This window comes from Marmota marmota, unplaced genomic scaffold (genome assembly GCF_001458135.2).
Source record: "Marmota marmota marmota unplaced genomic scaffold, marMar, whole genome shotgun sequence".
NCBI classification, from domain to species: domain Eukaryota; kingdom Metazoa; phylum Chordata; class Mammalia; order Rodentia; family Sciuridae; genus Marmota; species Marmota marmota.
This window is the reverse complement of record NW_026000057.1, coordinates 25108888-25129981: the sequence shown is the minus strand read 5'-3', so window position 1 is coordinate 25129981 and position 21094 is coordinate 25108888. Positions and strand designations below refer to the sequence as shown.

The following is a 21094-nucleotide window of genomic DNA, read 5'->3' as shown; positions in this document are numbered from 1 at the left end:
GGGAGGGTCATCTGACATCCCAGGTATTTCCCTGTCTCATGCTGATTGGTGGCTGCTAGGGGGTTGCTATGGATCCCCACCTAGTCTGACTGAGTCAGGGACACCTGGCGCAGCAGATCTCTCCTGTTATTTGTAGATAAACAACTTAGCAGGGTGGGAATGTGCCTAGGAGTGCTCTGTGGGTCTTTCCAAGGACAAAGGTGATGTCCCTTCCTTGGATACGCTTTGCTCTGAAGTAGAGGCTGGTTTTTCAGTCAACGAGTGGTTCAGCCCAGAAATTCATCTCAGGGTAAGCATTCTGGACCACTTCTAATATAAGTTAGTTTAGTTTGGATATTCTCAAAAGTCTACCCTTAAACAAGGATTCAGGTTGTGGTAGAATGTGTGTTTGCTTTTAAATTATTTATTAAGCTATAGACTATGATGTGTTTATACTTAAGTGTTTGATGATATACATACACTAACAATTTTAAAAATATTTCAAAATCTCCCTTTATACAATGTGAACAAAATATATTCTGGATGGATCGAAGACTAAATAGTCAAGTGAGTAAGAGACTTTAAGTGATATCAGATTAAATAAGGGCATTGTAGGCATAAAGTTACTGAAAGATTTAATGATTAATTAAGTAATCAAAATGTAGTATTAAGCTGCGTGCAGTGGTAAATGCCTATGATCCCAGTGATATGGGGAGTGAGGCAGGAGCATCACAGGTTCAAGACCAACCTGGACAACTTAGCAAGACCCCATCTCAAAATAAGAAATTAAAAGAACTAGGGATGTAGCACAATAATAGAGTTCTGGTTCAATCCCCAGTATCACAAAAATCAAACAATCAATAATCAATAAAATGAACATAATATTAATAATACTTGTTTATAATAAAAAATTTATAAACTATAGTACATGCATGGTGAAAAAAACGTTTTCATGCATAAAAATCATAAAAATTTAAAGTAATGGCAAATTGGACCAGTTGGTCATAGTAGCTCACAAGTGCAAGGCCAACTCCAACAACTTATTGACACCTTATTGAAAAACCAGCCTCTACCTCAGAGCAAAGCCTGTCCAAGGAAGGAACATCACCTTTGTCCTTGGAAAAACCCACAGAGCACTCCTAGGCACATTCCCACCCTGCTAAGTTGTTTATCTACAAATAGTAGGAGAGATCTGCTGCGCCAGGTATCCCTGACTCAGTCAAGCTAGGTGGGGATCCATAGCAACCCCCTAGCAGCCACCAATCAGCATGAGACAGGGAAATACCTGGGATGTCAGATGACCCTCCCAGTAGTTTATGGTGGTTGATAACATGTTGGGAAACCATGTAGTTCAGCAAGAACACCCCTCTTGGCTTAAACCAATCAGTTCAAATGAATACCCCTTTTGTACTGACCAATCACCCCTACCCAACTTGTTCCTGCCAGTGAATGTGCTAATCATGTTTTAGAGTTATTATTTGATTTTCCCGCAGTGTGTGATGATTTGCTAAGAGATGCTATGATGTATGTGGGGGTCCCTGCCTTCTCCAAAGATTGTGTAAAACTGCTGCAAACCCTGGGCTCGGGGCCTCTCAGCGTCACCAGTTGCTGTGTGTGCGTGCGCGGAGGACCGAGCTAGCTCGCAATAAACACCTCTTTGCTGTTTACATCGATCTTGGTCTCTGGTGGTCTTTTGGGGGTCCCAAATTCGAGCATAACACTTATCTCAAAAGATAAATAAATAAACAAAAAGGGCTGGGAATGTGGCTCAGTGGAGAAATGCCTCTGGGTTCGATCCCAGTACCAAAAAATAAAAATAATCATGTAAATGACACGCTGGAAAAATACAATAATTGCCACAGTCTGGCTGGGCACAAATCATGAGCCACTCAAGCAGGAACAAACTTTATTTCCGAACTCCCCAGTACGCCACCCACGCGGCCCTTCCAGACACCACACACCAACAGGAATTCCCTCCACCAGAACTTCACCAACCAACTGAACTCCCCAGGAATCCCCACTGAGAACTCCAAAGTAGCAGGCAACGGAGGCGGACAGCAGGGGTCTATATACAATTGAATACACAACCTGTTTCAATCCAGCATCATCCAGTCACAGCAATTATAGACAGCTTAACTTAATTATCATCATCTTAATGGCTCGCCTTTCAACCATTACTTCTGGCAAAATGCCAGGGGCCATTCCGACTGTGCTGTGGCTCTCAGCAAACAATTTTTAAATATTATGAGTTAATATACTTTATACAAAAAGAGCAATTAAATTTGATAAGAAAGTGACTAGTCCTGAAAAAACAGACAAGCATAAGAGCAGGTAGCTCATGAAGAAACAGTAAAAATGATCCATAAAGATGAAAAGAAAATTCAACTAGGAAATTCAAATGAAAACTATAAGAAAGTTTCAGATTGAATACACAGGTGCCCCCCTTAAATATCACTTAAATGACAGAAAAAGGACACAAAAGGCAAAAATTTGCAAGACAAAGAAAATGGGTTAAAGAGAAAATAACAAATGAAAGACGTCAACAAATTTTTATAAAATCGAAACCAGGTGGCCAAGTGGTAATTGACTTGGTAAAATTGTGAAAGCCAACACTTTAAAAAAATTATTTACTTATTCTAGTTAGGTATATATGACAGTAGGATGCACTTTGATTTATTGTACACAAATGGAACACAACTTTTCATTTTTCTGGTTGCACATGATGTAGCATTGCAACATATGTGCAGTCATATGTGTACCTAGGGTAATGATGTCCATCTCATTCCGCCATCTTTCCTGCCCCCATGGTCCCTCCTTTCTTCTCCTTCCTCTTTGCTCAATCAAAATTCCTCCATCACTGCCCCCTACACATACACACCCATTATGGATCAGCATTCACTTATCAGAACACCGGGCCTTTGGTTATTTGGGATTGTTTTACTTCGTTTAGCATGATATACTCCAACTCCATCCATTTACCTGCAAATGACTACACTTCGCAGGGAAAGCTAAGGACAAGATCATTTCCTGCCTTCGTACCCTGAAGGTGTTTAGCGCTGGCTGCACCAGTTATATCTGAAGGTGGGGGCAAGGGAATGGTTGATGGAGGACAGATGGCAACCTAGTATTGTTATTGGTGTGGTTGCAAATTGGGGCATCTTTGTATTTCTAAGTCTCCTTTCTTATCGCTCTCCATTCTAAATTGAATCTCTGTACCTGTAGATAATAAATGGTAATGATTCTTTCATTTACTCTCACCAAAGCTTCCAAAATACTTTCATTTATATTGCCTTTATTGGGACAATGTTTAAACTCTGTTTTACAGACAGACTCTCTACAGTATACATGCTATGCCCATTATAAGACTGCAAAAGTTACATTCTTGGTGTCACATGAATGAACATCATAGAATAATAATGCTTCCTCTCCTCCTCCTCCTCCTCCTCTTCCTCCTCCTCCTCCTCCTCCTCCTCCTCCTCCTCCTCCTCCTCCTTCTTCTTCTTTTGGTACTGGGGATTGAACCCAAAGGCACTTAATAACTGAGCCACATTCCAGCCCTTTTTTTATATTTCATTTAGAGACAGGGTTTCCCTAAGTTGCTGAGGCTGGATTTGAACTCACGATACACCTGCCTCAGCCTTCCAAACAGCTGGGATTACAGGTGTGCACCACTGTGCCTGGCCATAGAATAATTATTTAAGTGAAAGTTTCTAAGTAATGATTCTGATAATCAATTCAATTTAGAAAAATATAATAATAGTTCTCCCAGATAGCTTTTATAAAGAATTTTGCAGATTCATTAAATGTATGTATATTGAGCACTCTCCATGTATACAGCATAATACAACCAAACAAATTTCAGACTTGACTCTTGCTAAACTTGCAGCAGTTTCCCAAGTCTGTTAGGCCAAAGACTGTAAACGTCAGTTCCTATGCACCTTGGACGCATAGGATCTACTTTTAGTTGTTGTAGCCACATAAACATCTCGGTTCTCAGATGAGTTTTGGTTGTCCCTCTGTCTAAAACGTTCTATACTCTCCACTTCTATTCCCCAAACTTCTCCTTGTTGTTCTTAGTTTAGCTCAAGCTTTTCTTCTTTTAGTAAGTCCTCAAAACTAGTTCAGTTTTCTTTGTCATATACTGACATTGAAGTTTATTCTTTTCCTCAGGATTTGCCTCAGTTAATGAAATATTTGTAGATATGATTGTTCAATGCCTTTCTCTGACCCCAGAGTGTGAACTCTGTGATTTCACGCTCTGTGATGTAATGGGTGTCTAGGGCATGGTTGGCACTCAACGAACATAAGTTCAAAGAAAAAAAAAATGCCTTCAAGGAGTTTAACTTTGTTTTGTTAGTTAAAAGAATAGCTTACTTGTCACCAAAGTTTGATCTAGTAAAACAAAGCAAAAAACTCTTTTGATTTTCAGCATAGAAAAATTTAGCTTTGAGAGGAAAAAAAATGGAAAATTTGCAAGTATTTTTACACTAGAGACTACTATAATAGAGATGAGATTGTATCTTGCTAATATAATTTGCAGACCTGTACAAGTATATTCAGTTTGAAATAAATTGCATTCAATAAATAATTGCAGACCACTTGATTTGACCTTCCTAAAATATAGATGGTAAGTGTCAGAATCTAGTGGTTTAGATACTAACAGATTCTCTGTTAACATTGAAAAGTTCTATATAAATTCTGGACTTATAAAAACCATGAAAGGATTTAATAGAGAAGAATTGAACTCACACGAAACATTAAAAACCAATTGAAATTTACTCAGCAGTCAACTTAAGCATAACTGTATATACAGCATATTGGAAAGGACATAGGACATAGAGCAATATTCCTCTGTTAGCCACTTTCAGTCTCTCATACGAGGGAGACTGTGGCTCTGTCTCTCCTGGTGCTCTTCAGATTTTCTTCATTTTTAACCCAAGGGCTGTAATCCACTGACTTCTTTTATGTCCCACACTGATTCATGCCATACCGGGTTCACTTAGAACAATCACTTAAAAAAAAAAAAACACACACAACAGTCTTGGTTGCCAATAGTGGAGAGCTCTTAGTCTGTTTGAAAGTGTGCAGAGTTCAGGCTTTAATTACAGAAATGTCCCTACTCTCCCCACCATTGTGTCTACTGGCTGGGTTCCATCTGTGGCTGGAACTTCTAAAGTGAGTTCTCTGAAAAGCGTGGCACTCCCGCCAGCCATGGGCTCTTGCTCAGTTACCTCTTCCTGAAAAAGGCTGGCTGCATTACTCTTTTTTATCCCATGTGTCTGCTTCTCACTGGGCAATCGCTGCATCCTGATGTGGCAATGGGAGAGTTGATTGCCTCTAATTTTGTAAAATTGAGGCCAACCAGGAACGGTCACTGCGTGTCACCATCAAATGTCCCTATGGCTACCCATTCCTGGTGTTTTGCTATAATTGTCTCAGGCTTGCCTACATGTCATCTCTTTTAGAGTGTCCTCTCCCTTTCACATAGCCTTGGGAATGCAAGTGCAAACAATTAATCAAAGTACTTTGTTTTTATTACCAATTTTTAATCGCCAAAGAAGGAATTGGACTTCAACCAGGGAAATTATTTACTGACAAAATTTTATTGATAAAATAATTTATCAAAGATTTATGAACAAATTAAAAATCTCTAAAAAAGAAAAATTATACCAACCAAGAGAGTAAAAAGCACATCCATGGGTAAGGAAGGGTTTTTTAAAATTTTCCATTGGCTATGTTAAGCAACATCATTAATACTGAGGATTTTACTTCTCAAAAAGTAACTAGGATGTAATATTGCAAGTCACAAGAAAGGCTACTGTAAGACAAATGTCATATGGGGGTGGGTGACTCCATCTCCTGCCCAGTCTCATTCACCACAATACCTGTTCTAACATCTTAATTTGTTTCCCAACTTGGATCTGTCTATTCTTCTTTCTCAGCCACCATGACCTGGAGATCATCCTGTTTCATATGCGTGGTCTGTCATTTCAGCAACAGCTTTCCTTCCTGGCTTGGGCCTGCTCTGTGCTGGATCCTTTGGCTCAGTGCCTCTGACCTTGGGTGGTGGTACTCTGAGTCTCTCTGGCTCCCTTCCCACATCAAGTGGTGACTGTAAACTACAATAGAAGACACTGTTTAAACATGTTTAAGTTTATTTTAGGAATTAAAATTTTAATATTATAGTCTTAGGAAAAGCTTTGGGTATTTCTCAGTTCACTGAAGTGCTGTCTTACATCAGTTACATCAGGAGGAGAGTGTAAATTATTGTCCATCCCATGTAAAAATATTTTGTAAACTGATACCAGCATTGAATGAAAATTTTTTCTATATTCCCTTTTCTTTGCTCTAGGAACTTGAGGAATGGATTACAGTGGAAATTTTCTCTTTTAGGCTTACAACCTTATTTGGGAGCTACTGGGATGACAGCTCTATCATATCTTTAGTACAAAATCATCACTATTCACTTGGGAGAACTTTTATAGAAATTTTATGCTATTCCTAGAGGCACAGGCATATATGCTTTTAGTTTTGGAGAAGCTGGTGGATTTTAAGAAGAAAGACTTTGCTTTCCTTAAAGGACTGCTGGTATCATTAGCTCCCCTGGCAGTCTATTGAAGCTTCTGCACAGGACTGAAATGGAGTTAAGAGTTTCAAGCCAGGCTGGATAGGACTGTGCCAAACAGACTGAACTCAGCTTAGTTCAGCCAACCCAGAACCCATACTGAATCATCACAAATGGAAATCCAGGTCAGGGCTTGGCCTTGTGGGTAGATAAGAAAAATTGGTGGCATTCTTTCCTGTTCCACTGCTGTGTGTGTGTGTGTGTGTGTGTGTGTGTGTGTGTGTGTGTTAGAGGGACATATATAATGCTTGTAATCCAGGAGCACATCTTATCATGGGTCTGTTGAACAGACCAGGAGTAGACATATCAAAATAAGAGTGGCAAGAGCCAGGTTGGTCTGAGGGATAAACTGCTAAAAGAAGAAACGTGTCACCAAATCCTTGCTTTAAATGAATGTCTAGGATTTCTCTTGGTAGCCCAACTATAAGACGTTAGGCAGTCAGCGATAGCTTGCATTTTTAAAATTGGGTCACTAGCTCCTTAAGACAGTCTCTCTCTATTCTGGGGGGGGCATGTGCTCAACTGGAATGACTTGTAAGTCCTCCGGAAGCTGGAGCCCAGGTGACTCCTTAAATCTTCACAGTCTGATTAGTTCTCTGGGGCCAAGAATGAGTTTGCTATGATAGGACTTGGGGACAATCTACTATGAAGAAGGCTGGCTGGTGTCCAAGTCTAGTCACTTGGTCCATGAATGGTACAATGTCTGTATGGCAGTATGGCCCCAGCTTTGGCCTCTTATCATATCCTTGTCATTCTGTGAGGCATCGATATCCCTGTACTGAAGCCAGAGAGCCAAGAGGGCATGCACTTGGCCTTCTTACACGGGGTGGGGGTGGGTAAGTATCCTTCTGGCAAATTATCCTATTGAATTTGAGAGGGAGGATGAAGGACAGTGGAAGATGGGTGACTAAAAATGACAGTTTACAAAGCGCTTTCACATACATTTCCACTTGATTCTCACAACAACCCTGTGAGGTAGGTTCAATATATAATGTTTTTAATTTTCATTTTGCAAAGACAGACACCCAAGACCAGAGAGTTTCAATGATTTGCCCATAAACGTAAGAAGTGCCAGGACCCAAACTCAAAGTCCTGTCTTCTGGCTTCACAGCCTGATTTTCGCCCAGGAGCTACAATGTGAAGGTGACCAGTTTGATGACACATTGGGGAAGGCGCTTGGAAGTGAACATCTAACTAGTTTAAAAGTCAGGAGGTTTAGAAGTAACACAGAATCCATTGGATCACCACTGGCAGGGGCTCTGCCAGGGACTGTTGCTTGTTGGCTTTAATCTTGTGGGTTGCTTTGGCATATTAGAAGATCATCTGTGAGTCAGCCCAGGCTCCCTGGGTGGTCGAGGGGCAGAGAGGGAATTCCCATGGCAGACATCACACTGCGCTCATTAGGTTGTTGAATCATTTGACTTCCCCCTTGGAATGTAAACTTCTTAGGGCGAGGACTGCGACTTATTCATTATATTTCCAGAATTTAATACGGTTCTGGGCACATAGTAGGTCTTCAATAAAAATTGGAGTTCACGAGAGATTTGGATGTTCCATGTGATGCTTCCCTATTTTATTTGTAAGCGATTATTTGTAGGGAACAAGTATTCAGGTGAATGTGGGAGTGGGCATAGGGAAGACTCAGTTATCTTGGTGGTGGGTAGGATACACAGGCACTGCAGTTCCAGGGTGTAATAACATCATTCAAATGATCTTGTGTACAGTGACAAACCGGCTAGGTGTGGGTTCAAACTGAAGGCTCCACATTAGCCAAGAATCCATGCAATATGTACGTGTTTAGTGAGCACTGGGGGGTGAAGGCAATGTCCCTCGGCATGGAGGGAGGTGGACCATTTTGACAAATATGAAGATAATATTGTTTTAGTAATATAGAGAACTCTGTGACAAAAATCTCCAAAAATGACTGAACACAATCACAATTGATTCCACAAGCATTGAAAGAGGCCTCTCTTTTTCTGATTAAGTTCTACCAAGGCACATTCTCCTTGGTCCTCCACATTCCCTGGATCCTTAAGCCATCAGAAGCCCCAAGACCCAGACTTGAGATTGTGGCGAATCTTGAACAGGTAGAAGCTGAGGACAGAACTACCGTGGTGCCAACTTGGACTTCGGTGTGAGTTTTCTTGAACAGGATGCACAGGCCAAAAGTCTGCTGCACAGTATCCCTCTCAGGCTAATGGGCTGGCTAAGGCAAGGCCCATGACCTATTTCTGAAAGCAGCAGTTCCCACTGTACTCTTCTGAGTGAATTGTAACAAAGATTTCTGGGTGTCACAACCTGGTGAGTCCAGCTCCCTTGAACTGAAGAAGAGTTTTTAATTTAGGAGATAGTGTATCAGCTCACCAGTTGGGGGTACTCAGGATCTAATGGGTCCTGAAGTCAAAGGTGGGAAAGAGATCAGCAGCTCTGGTGCTTGTGGAGGTTATGGGTCATCCAGAGGTCCTCCTCGTTGTGCTGATTGGTGCAAGCCGTGGCTGGATGCCTGGCTTCTCCAAGTATTGCTGCCAAGTTTCAAACATGGCTTTAGGGGCCAAGCATTCCTTCTTTCAGATATTGTCGTTTCATTCTGCAGGGATGAAGCCTGTGAGAAAATAAAGCATAAAGTCACTTCAGGACTGAGTGTAGACAGCTTTCCATATAAAGCTGTTACTACTTATAAGATACTAGCTTCACCTTAAATATCCACTGTGAGCCAGGTGGAGCATGGGGCCAGCTGTTTCAATCTTCCCAATTAGACCTTCATAGGTTTTCTGGAGCCCAGACAGCCATCAGAAAGCAGAGCATATTGGCTGCTGGTTCTCTAGAATCTGTCTGAGAGAGGACTTTGGAGTTCATCTAGGTCAGGATTAGATGCCTGAAAGCCTTAGATACCTTTACCTGTTCACATGGAGAGTCCATAGAGTGCTCTCTCATAGTTGGTCTTGATTTAAAGTTACACACAAAATCCTGGAGCCTGTTTTCTTAGATCTTGCCTCTCTGATCTTGATTTTAGTAAATGGTTCAAGCCCCTGAATAAACTTTAAAACACTAATAATAAATATAAATATTTATTATTAAATTTATTATCACTAATTTATTAAAACACTAATAATAAATATAAATATAAATCTTACCAAAGTTATCAATCAAATTGGATATTGTTAAGTGTATTTTTGACTACCCATTTCTATTTGCCCTTACTTCAGCTATTAAGTAACAAAATCATGAGACTTTAGATCAGCAATAGTAATCTTGGGCATGGGTGTAAATTTTAAGTCTGGCCAGCCTCAGATGGGATCAGTGTGGTTCTTACCTGTGTCCTTGTTAGGGGAGTTTGTGCCTAGATTTCATGCTTATCAAAATCTTTGTTATTGCTATAAAATTTAGAAAAGACTCAGTGTTTCTAATAGTGTTAGTGGACTGAGAACTTACCAGTTAATTGATTTAGGTATCCCGTTAATTTAGCAGTGTTAATGATTTGATTGAGCTAAACGTAGAAATCAGCTCTAAAGACCTTAGAGGGTGTCAGCATTTCCTGGTGAGCTCTGTAATCCCTAATTCCAAAAACTGGATTTAGTCATTAAGTAGATTTAGGAAATACTGAGTAACATCTACCTCTCATGAAGATTTAAATTATACAATTTTTAAAGTTTCTGAGAAGTCCTGAATTAAGTAATCTTATCTAACTCAATATGTCCCCAGCATTTCCATGTATTGGTTAGCATCTTATAAAACTGGTGCTACATTGAACAAGTTTTAAGAATTCTGGACTAGCAAGTAATGTGGAGAAATACTCATTTAAAAATTTGACATGTTTTCTTCAGTGAATTTCCCTCTTGGAATGTAAACTTCTTGGGGCGAGGACTGTGACTTATTCATTATATTTTCAGAATTCATAAAATAAAACGTGGGGCTGGGGTTGTGGCTCAATGGTAGAGTGCTTGCCTAGCATGTATGAGGCACTGGGTTTGATCCTCAGCACCACATAATAAATAAATAAATAAATAAAATATTGTGTCCACCTACAACTTTAAAAAATTCTAAAAAAAAACTTTATTAGTTAAGTGATTATTAATTATTTATTATTACCGTTGTCAGAGTTAAGCTAGGTACTTTGGAAAATAGGAAATGCACTTGTGTAAGACCTGACTTCTCCCCTTGATAGGCTCATAATCTAGTTATGGAATACTGCTATCATACATAACAATATAAAACATAAGTAAGTTTAATTTAATCTTCCCTGATATCCTCTTTTCAAGTACGAAGCTAAATAATGCAGGCTAGTAGATACAGTAGTTGCAGAGAGGAAGAGCAAATGCTGGAAAAATGAAAGGTCAAATCATGGGTGAGGTAGGACTGTTTTTTTGTGGGGTGGTTAGAATTTTGAAAAGTTTGAGTGAATTTTTAATTGAGGACAACAATATACACAGTTTTCCAGCCCTATGTCTCCTAGGAGCAGGAAGTCAGGTGACAAACAGCACTTTGGTATGTTGCAATCATTTAATACTAATATATCTTTTGAGACCTTCAAAGCCAAAATCAGAATGTTACAGAAATATGATTCTCTTTTGTTTGTCCTATACTTCTACTAGAGTTCTTCCTACTTGGTGTATTATAATGAGTTGTGTTTCTTTATCTGTTGTCTGTGATAGCCTTGTTGATGGCAAGGAAAATATTTTATTTCTTTTCACATCCTTGGAAACTAGTATCTTTGCATCCATAGCATCTAGGCCATCGTAGTCCCTCAATAAGTATTATTGTTGATTATGTGACAATCAATGAAAAATAATGTAAAGAAGAAAATTGTGTACACCAAAGTGGATTTTACATCAGGAAATAATGCATGGATTGGGCAGAATTAGAATGTGTAGGCTCTTTAAACTAGATTGAAGAGTAGGAAAGAGGAAATCAGTGAAGATTTTTGAAAGCTTTAAAAAGAACTGCTGAAAGTCCTAATTATGAAAAAATCAAGCTGGCAGTGATGCGCATAGGTTGACTTGAAGTAAAGCTGTGTCAGGGATCAATTGAAAGTATTATAGATCTCATTGCAAGGAGACGAGGTTCTAGAACCAAGTTTGGGGCACTAAGAATGCCAGGTGGATTGGTCTCTACATCTGGTTGATTATAAATGATCAAGGAGAAGTATGAGTTGAGGATTATTTTAAGTTTAATGATAATAGCTAAAATTCATTGAATGAGTATTACAAGTTGCATCCCATTCTTTGGTTTAGTCTCTCATTTAATCTCATTTATTCTCCACAATTCTAGGGATGATCATGATTATCAGCTCCATTTCAGTGATAAGGAAGTAGGCTAGAGGTTCAGAAATGTGCTACAAGTCTCACCTATAGGAAGCAGCAGTCAGGATTGGAACTAACTTGATCCAAATTCAGAGACTATGTTCTTAATCACAGTTAGCCCCTAGAGACAGAATTGTATGTTTGTTCTTTTGATAGATAGAAACATTAGAGGAAGAGTTGGTTTTGGATATCTGAATTCCAAGAGAATGAAATAACTCATTGGAAAGATGAGCATCATCTCTCCAATTGATGGGAGTCTGGTGTAGGAAATGATTAGCTTTTCCGAAAGTCCAGTGATGTGTTACTTAAAATTATAGCCACACCAGTGTCTGTTAAGTTAGCACTTGGTGGGAAGCCAGGAAATGCCTATTGAGAGCACACCCCTGACCAGGGTCCAGGTGGACACCAGGGACCAGGGCAAGATGCTGCCTGCTGAGATCGTCAGAACACTCCAGAGCACCTTGGTAGAGGAGACTGACCTTGGGCTTGCAAGCCTGCAAAGTCTGTGATGTGTTTTTTCTTTCTCCCTGACTCACTGAGGACAGAGGAGCTGGGGGGGCCTGGAAACAACACACCCACCTGTGCAAATTGGATGCACTGTAATGGTTGTTTTGGTTTTTAACCTTTAAAAAAAGACTTTGTCTATGTTTCCCACTGTTACATTCACACTTTGTGGTAGTTTAAATGCTAGTCAGAAAAAAAAGCATTTAAAAAATAAAGAAAAACACAACCAAATAAAAGCATACAATGAATTTGCATGGCATATTTAAAAAAGAACTAGCTTTGAAGGAAGAGAAGAACTGGACCAGGACTATCAGCATTCAGAATAATTACACATTCTTGAATTTTCTTCATCACCTCTCTCTCTCCTCTCTCTCTCTCTCTCTCTCAAGGCAGGTTTTGGGATAATACATTGTAGAAATAATAGTGAAAAGATATAATTTTATTTTTCCATTATTGATATGCCATGGTATATCAGAGGTGAATGTGTTTTCCTCCAAATTTGAAATTGTTTAAAATTGTTATTTTATGCTTAAGAAAATGAAAGAAAACAAAAATAGAGGGAAAGCATATAAATGTGCTTAAAGATCACTATAGTTCCTCAACACTGCAAAATCCCTCTGCACCTAAGCAGGACCTGGGATTCCACCTTTCACAGCAGTCGCTGGCTGAATAGAGCACTTTGTTCCGCAAGGCCAGGGGAGCAGTGCTTGGCACAGTCTACCAAGAAAAGCTGACATGCTCCCAGACATGTACTGATGACCTTTCGCATAATTCCTAAGTTTAATTTTTATGTTGAATGCCAGTTAACGAAAGTAACATGAAACTAATGAATGCATACCAGTAATCTCAAGAGGTAAAAACAAAACAATTACAGTAAAGCAAAAAGGTGAAGGTCTGAGGTAATCAAATATGAAAATAAGGCAGGTATGATGATGACACTGCCTGTAATCCTAGTGATCAGGGAGGCTGAAATAGGAGGGTTGCAAGCTTTAGGCCAGCCTATGCAACTTAGTGAGACCCTCTGCAACTTAGCAAAATGCTGTCTTGAAATAAAAAATAAAAATAAAAAGGACTGTGAATCTAGCTCAGTTTTAAAGTGCCTGTGGTTTTAATCCCCAGTACTAAAAAACAAAACAAAACACACACACACAAAAACAAATCAATAAGCTTAAAAAAGCACAGTGTTTGTGTATAATGCATTATATAAGCATTACATGTAATGCATATATATACACTATATATTGTATATAATGCTTTATATATAGTACATATAATACTATATACACATACTACTATTAATTTGTTTTGTTAGGAAATCAATATTAGCACATTAGATTACAACTTCTTATGCACTAGAAAAAAATTTAACCTACTTTTTAATGATAATCATTCCTGATAACAAAAACTTGCATTGAAGTTCTAAATGTGCTTTTATATAATGTTTCTAAATCCAACAAGAAAACTCTATTTTATAGCTTTTTTCTTTCTCTCTTCAAGTTCATCTCTTCACGTTCATCACTATTTTACTTACCTCCAAACAACAATTTAAAGGAAAATCCAATGCAGGACTATATTAGGGTCAGGTTTGACATTACCCTTTTTGTCTCTAGAAAGTTTGTGCAGACATTTAGGACTTTAATCCCAGTGGGACAATACAATTTGTCAGAGGGATTTATCAGTTTGAATATATTTTTAAAGAACACATAGAGTGAGAATTTGTGGGCATCACTTTCAAAGATGGAATTAGCATAGATTTAGGAAATGTTTCTTTTATTCCTTTAGTTATTTGGACTATTTACATTATAATTACATTTTTTAAATTTATCGTACAGAATCTAATTTGTTGTAGAAATTTAGCCACGAGTTTTGTCTTGAAATATATTAAACATGCATAAAACATCACAAGTAGAAATTGAAAATCTCACATGCTTTGTCAGTGTAGAAGGTTCAGTATAAATACTGCAGTAAAGATGTTAAAGCAATGCACAATTAGAAGATTTTGACATAAACACTATACATTAATTAAATGAAAACTATGCTAAATTTATTTACTTGGGACGTTAGTGTTTTTTAAATGTTTTCCTTTTAATTCTTTTGAGGTAATAGTGATACTTCAAGAAATCTGTTTTTTTTTAAATGTACCATGCACATCACACACACACACACACACACACACACACACACACACACTCAGGCATAGAGTCAAAGTCAATGGCGGTGGGTGGTTTATGTCAGGGCTGGGTTTGACGCCCCTGTCCTAGAATAAGATAAATGTAAGTGATGAAGAGCTCCTGGGGTTGGGTGAACTCATTTTGTATTCAACACTGCCTGCCCCCTTTCTCATCTCTTTCTCCCTCTCTTTGTATGTTCAAGCCTACTTGAGTTTCTTTTTTCTTTTATAGAACTTGGTTCTTTTGATGTGTTTCAGGGCACGCCCTGCAGCAAAGAGAACTTCCCAGGAATCGGAAACATAAGCACACAGGTCTGAAACGGCTACTGTACAATAGCAGAAAGCTCCCGGCTCAGGGGCTAGAGGTTGCCCCTCTCCAAAACATCAAATCACTTAGGAGGGGGCAAACATGCAAAATATTCTACATGCATGATTTTAAAGGGATATGCCCTTTACAATTTAATTGTGAAATAGGCCTTTGGTGAGTCTTTTAATCTGGGTTGAGCCCATAATAGTAATTTAACCTGAGATATGTCTATTTGCATTTATACATTTATAAATTCATTAATTTAACCACATTTTCCCTGTAATAATAAATTAGTTTTTTTTTTTTTAACTGCTGTTACAGAGTTAACACATCTAAGATTCTTGGTAGTACCTGGTCCTCAGCAATCCTATTTCTCATCATTATTTCCATTAAAAAATGTGATAAAGTGCAATGCTTTAACTCTTTATTTTTATCAAATTTAAAGAAATACTAGCATGAAAAGCCATTGTTAGAGTTACTATCTATATTATTAAGATAAAGCCTAGACAGAAAGAGGAGTTAATTATTTTATACCCAATTATCAGTATGTCTAGTTTCATGAATTAAAAAAATTTAATGAGTTATATTTTATTTAAAAATCTTTGTTTACTCACATATAATACTTTATGTGACAAATCTGTCAGGACTATGTCATTGAATTAGAACTTGAAACTGAAAATTAAAAAAACAACAACACAAAATAAGGAAAACAGTGCAGTTTAAGTTTATATACATGCATAAATTATTCACCTTAAAACTTTTCAATCAAAACCAGATTTTAAGTAATAGTTAAACTTAATTTTTGCAATTGTGTACAATGAATCAAAATGCATTCTGCTGCCATATATACCTAATTAAAATTAATTAATTAATTAAAAAAACTCAATTTCGCCCAGGTCTTTTAAAAAACTTTTTATTTTTAAAACCAAAACAATGGGAAAAGTAAACTTAACTAGAAATTTGGTAATTATCACATCTGATTGACTTAGAAAGCTAACTATATAAATTAGACATTATTTACTATTGTCTAAATAATTGAGTTCACTCTCATGGCCAAACTTACTGAAAAAAATTGTTTTTTATTAGCTGAATTAAAAAAATAGAACTTTGACCTGCAAACAATTGATTATTTACAACAAGATTTGATTCAGTTTATGAAGTCTGTTGAATACTTATTGTATATTTGTGCTAATTACATCACTATTAGTGTACTTAATTTACATCAATTTACACTAGCTATTAAGGAAATAATTAGTGGTATCACTGAATTAATTCAGCATTTTTCAACTTACTTTATGATTAAGTAACAAATCTGATATCTATGGCCTCAGCTTTAAAGGAAAGTGGGAAAATGATTCAATTACTCAAATATTGGTAAAATACACATTTTTAACAATATCATAGAAGGATAATTTTAATAAACATGCAGTAATTATAAAATAACCTTTGTTACTACAATATGTTTTGAATTCCCTCAACATGTAACTGAGTTACTATATATGAATATTAGTGCAAATACCTGTAAATGACATGAAAAATTTCCCTGATAACAACGAAAGTTGAAAATACACAAAATTCACTGTCATTTGAAAAGTTTTTAATGAAGGTCACTGTACTTAAACACAAACTAAAACTTTAATATAATACAAATGCACCTAGGAGTCCACAAGTTTATTTTTTGTCTCTCGGATGAATCATAAACTAATTCTCTTTCTTTCCTCAAGTTACATAACATTTCTAAAATTGGAAGTTTTCTAAATTGAGCCTAAATTTGATAAGACACACAGGCACATGTCAGATTTTGCAATATTTTTCAGTTTTTTGATAGTGGCTGACCACAAAAGTTCATATAATTTTCCCATCCATGTTTATGGGTGCCTGTGAAGGTCATGTTTCTGAAAGAGTGATCCACAGGGTCTTCCAGTTTACACTATTGACTGTCATGTCATGTATTTTAATTGTACTAGAAACCTGTCTTGCTATGCTTATAATTGTTTTCTTCCTCTTATTTTCTATGGAGGTGTTATTTTTGACCTATACAATTACATAGAGTCAGGTATCAGACTTAATAACTGTTCTACGTGTTAACCCCAACCCAGGAAACACAGTGTTTTTTAATTTTAGAAATGCAAAATTTAAGAGAAATTCAGTTTTTTGAAATAGATTGGTGAGAGCTAGACTTAGCAATGTTTCCATTTATTTAACCAGTGATTAAAATATAATTTCCTCAGAGTTCCACTGAACTCTGAACTTTAGCCATGTTTACAGAAATCAGAGAAAACAGATAATTAGAAAATTGATTCAGATATTTTTTTTTCTTTTTAAACAATAAACAAAACATCATAGCAATTGGATTATAAATTAGTTGGCTGAATTCAATTGGTTTTTAAGTTAAACTTTTTATTACATAAGGAGTCGAAGGATATGCTTAAGATACCACATCTAGCCAAATAATGCAGATTTGCTTACCTTTATTGATTAAGTTTACTGGGTAAACCCACAGTCTCTATTTCAATGTCTAGAATTGTACCCTAATTCAATTGTTCAAAATTTTAGTTAGTAGCTACCTTCCAAAAGTTTTATTTCTATTTATTTTGAAAATAGTCACTTGGCTCAATTTAATATTGTCTGTTCTTTCATTTCTATTCCTTCCTCTTCAACCCACATGTATCTAGTGGATGTAATCTAATGATTTTTGTTGAAAAATAAAAATAAAAGCAACAAACTGTTGTTCTGTACAGTTTCTCTTTGAGTTCATGACATTTTGAGAGACTCTGGGGATGATCTACTCAAAATCTCTCATTTTATAAAAGAAGTGATATGAGACAGTAAATTGTTAACAGATCCACTTAATTGTAGAAACTAGCTCATAAGTAGAAGTGAAGCTGAAGATCTTTAAAATGGTTTGCCCAAGGCCGGACAGTTAAGCAGGGAAGAGCTGAGATTTAACCTTCTGTTTTCTGAGCTTTGGTGAGTAACCACCAGGTCACTCTGCCTATTCTCTACTCTTCTGCTTCTGTCTCTCAACTTTTTGTGCTCTTGGAATGTAAAAGGCAGGAACTGGAGTCTGCTATCTTTAACCCTGTAGGCTCACATAATAAAAGCAGTCAACAAACTATTATTGCCACATGAATAAACAAACCCTGGGCTCCAGCTTTCTGGTCCATCTCTTCACTGTTCTGCATTCTAAGGGTAGGAAGTGGTGATTGAGAAGGTAGAGAAAGATTGAAATCTCTAAGGTATAGAAATGCTTCAAACTAGCAAAACTTAGTCCACATTGTCAATAACTAACAAAAGAGCAGTTCTACTTCTAGAGAAGCAACTCGTAGTTACTTGCTCAAACACATCACAAGTTCTCTGCCCTAGATGGACTAAAATTAGTGCTTTGATAAAAATAAATTTTATTTTAAAATGTACATTAGAAGTAGGAATTTCCATGTTGTTAAACCTCAAAAAAATCAGTTGTCTACACTAATATATAAATAGAATTTTAAGTGTTATGGTTTAGATGTGGTTTGAGTGTGTCCCCCAAGGGTTCATGTGTGGGAAGCTTGGTCTCCAATTTGGCAGTGTGAAAGAGTGGTGGGACCTTTAAGAGTCAGCCTGGTAAGGTGTGGTTGGGTCCCTGGAGGTACCGCCCTTGGAAGCGAATAACATTAACATGGTTCTTGTGGGGCCCCAATGAGTTCCCTAAAGAGGGGTTATTGTAAAAGTGCAAGTCTGGCTTTTTCCCTCACCATGTGATCTCTGCTTCCCACAGGTGCTTCCGCCATCACATAATTCTCCATGATGGGACACAGCCAAGGGGTTGTAACAAGAGCTAGTTGAATGCTGTTTGGATTTCTAGCCTCCAAAACTATAAGCTGGATAAACCTCCTTTCTTTATAAGTTACTCAGCCTTGGTATCTCATAGCAATGGAAATGGACTAATACAAGCTAACATAATAATACATTAAATCTGAATAGTCAAACACCCTTTAGAGGTGTTCATTTTGTGCCCTATCCACTTCAGATCAAGGTTCAGACAGGTCTTTTTCAAACATTTTAAATAGGTTATCTCCCTTCCCTATCTCTTACTTTTCCCCTTAAAACTCTTTCACTATCTGTTATTAGCTTTAGTGATAGGCAGAATTCTAAGATGACTTCAAAATACCCACACTCTGGTGAACTAGTTCTGTATAATTCTCTTCCCTTGAGGGGTAGATACTGCCTATGAATATTATGAGATATCATTCTTGTGATCAGTCAGCCAGAAGTCAGATTATATGATGGGCCTGACCTAGTCAGGTGACCCAGGCCCTTCCAGAAGCCTGGATGATTCTATGGAAATGGCCATCTGGAAAGGAATTGTGGGCATCTTTAAGGGTTTTAAGTGGCACCTAACAAATAACCAGCAAGAGCACAGGGGCAAGGAACTGAACACTTCCAACAACTCTGTGAACTTCGAAGAGCACTGTAGGCTGATAGGAATGTACTACAACTGACACTTTGAGTAGAGCAAACTTGCATCCCTCCACTCCTTCCCTCAACGTTTCCTCACTAGTTGAACTACACTGTTACTTCATACTAAGTATATGAAGCCAAAGCAGTCTGCATGTGATTTTTACATGCCCTACTTGCTATTAGTATACTTGCATTTAAGACTCTTGACTGACTGAATCATAGGCATCTTTATGTGTGAATCATACTGTTTTCTTGTCTCAAGGTCAACTGTGTTTATAGAAGTCAACAATCCCTTGGTTATAAGAGTGGCAACAAAAAGAAAGATATTATAGTAGAGAAATACAAACCTTAACTCCAATTTAAAATTTTTTCAACCAAGAACTAAAATTAAACTTCAAATGTTATATTATGAATGATTTATTGATACTTATTTAAATAAGTACCAAACTCAAATTTAAATTGTAGGTGTATATCTTTTAGCAAAATGTATACTGTTAACTTTCAGTTTAGGTCTTTTGTCTCAATTTTTCAATATTCAATATCTGTTATTACAATGGAAATTGAGCTGGGTACAGTAGCTCACACCTATAATACCAATGACTTGGGAGGCTGAGGTGGAAGAATCGCAGCCTTAACAATTTAGCAAGATCTTCAGCAATTTAGTGAGACACTGCCCCTCTATCTCCTGAAAAAAAAGGACTGGGGATGTAGATTAGTTTAAAGCATCCTTGGGTTAAATCCTCAGTACAAATCAATCAAGAGGAGATTATTTGCATAAGCTTCTTTTATAATATATATATATATATATCACATACATAGTCCTTTCCTTCATGATGTTTCTGTAAGTATTTTAGCTGTATTGTAATTTCCCAGGTGTTTTTCTTATTTTTTTTCTCAGATTTGATTTTTTCCACCTTTTAGTTATATTATCATATACTATGATAAAAATGTATTAGGAAAAGAAAAAAAAGTTATTTTAATGATATTATTCAAGATATCTAAAATTAAATGTCATGACTATGATTCTGTTCATTATATCTTTTAAATATTTCTCTTGATGCTAAAGATAGCTTCTTATATGAAAAAGAGGTTACTGAACTCAACTCCACATGGAACGTGGACACCACTGGGATCCACCAGACCATTCCCGTGTGTTTTCTAAAGTTCGTGAAGTTGTACAAAAGAGGAGTCCTAGGAGCACTTAGAGATAGATGATGAGCCTGGGAACTAAGCTTTCTCCTGAGTCTCCCATTTGTGAAGAGTATCTTAGTAGAACAACAGATGCAAGGGATTGTAGGGAAGGGAGGGGGAGGAGAGGAAAAAAAGTAGGGGGAGAAAGAAAGAAACTGGCCAGGCACGATTTATTCCCGAGGGGAATAATGTGACTTAATTTGAGCTGCATGATGCAAAACAAACAAAAATTATCTGCAATGTGGCCAACGCTGGCAAAGGGCAGCCTAAGGAAGAGACCATGTTAGCACACTGCAGAGTCACATATTGCCTGAGAGTAGCTTTGAAGAAAGCACACGACGACCCTCAAGCTCAGGCATAAATAAAGTCCTAACAGACCCCTCTGCCATGCAGGGTGAGATGCGGGGGTGCCCTGGCGCCTGGGTCTCTGCCTCTGCACGGCTCCTTTCCCTGAGTCGTTCTGGTGGGTTTTTGTGTCCCAAAGTTGTCCCTATGCAAACAACAGGTTGAATATTGTAGGTGTGGGTTATTAAAGTGTCCCTGGGACAATGGCAGTCTGTGTCCCATTTGTAACG

The 21094-nt window shown here is 37.5% G+C and overlaps 1 protein-coding gene across 1 annotated transcript in view; it reads right to left on the bottom strand.

Moving 5' to 3' along the window:
• Positions 1-5456: 5456 nt before the first annotated feature.
• The window catches only part of Grid2 (glutamate ionotropic receptor delta type subunit 2), a 1429152-nt gene continuing 1413514 nt past the window's right edge, over positions 5457-21094 (bottom strand). Inside the window, exon 16 of the mRNA XM_048813623.1 lies at positions 5457-9206. Within this exon, the coding sequence (XP_048669580.1) occupies positions 9048-9206 (159 nt within the window). The 3' untranslated portion in view covers positions 5457-9047. The remainder of the gene's footprint in view (positions 9207-21094) is intronic.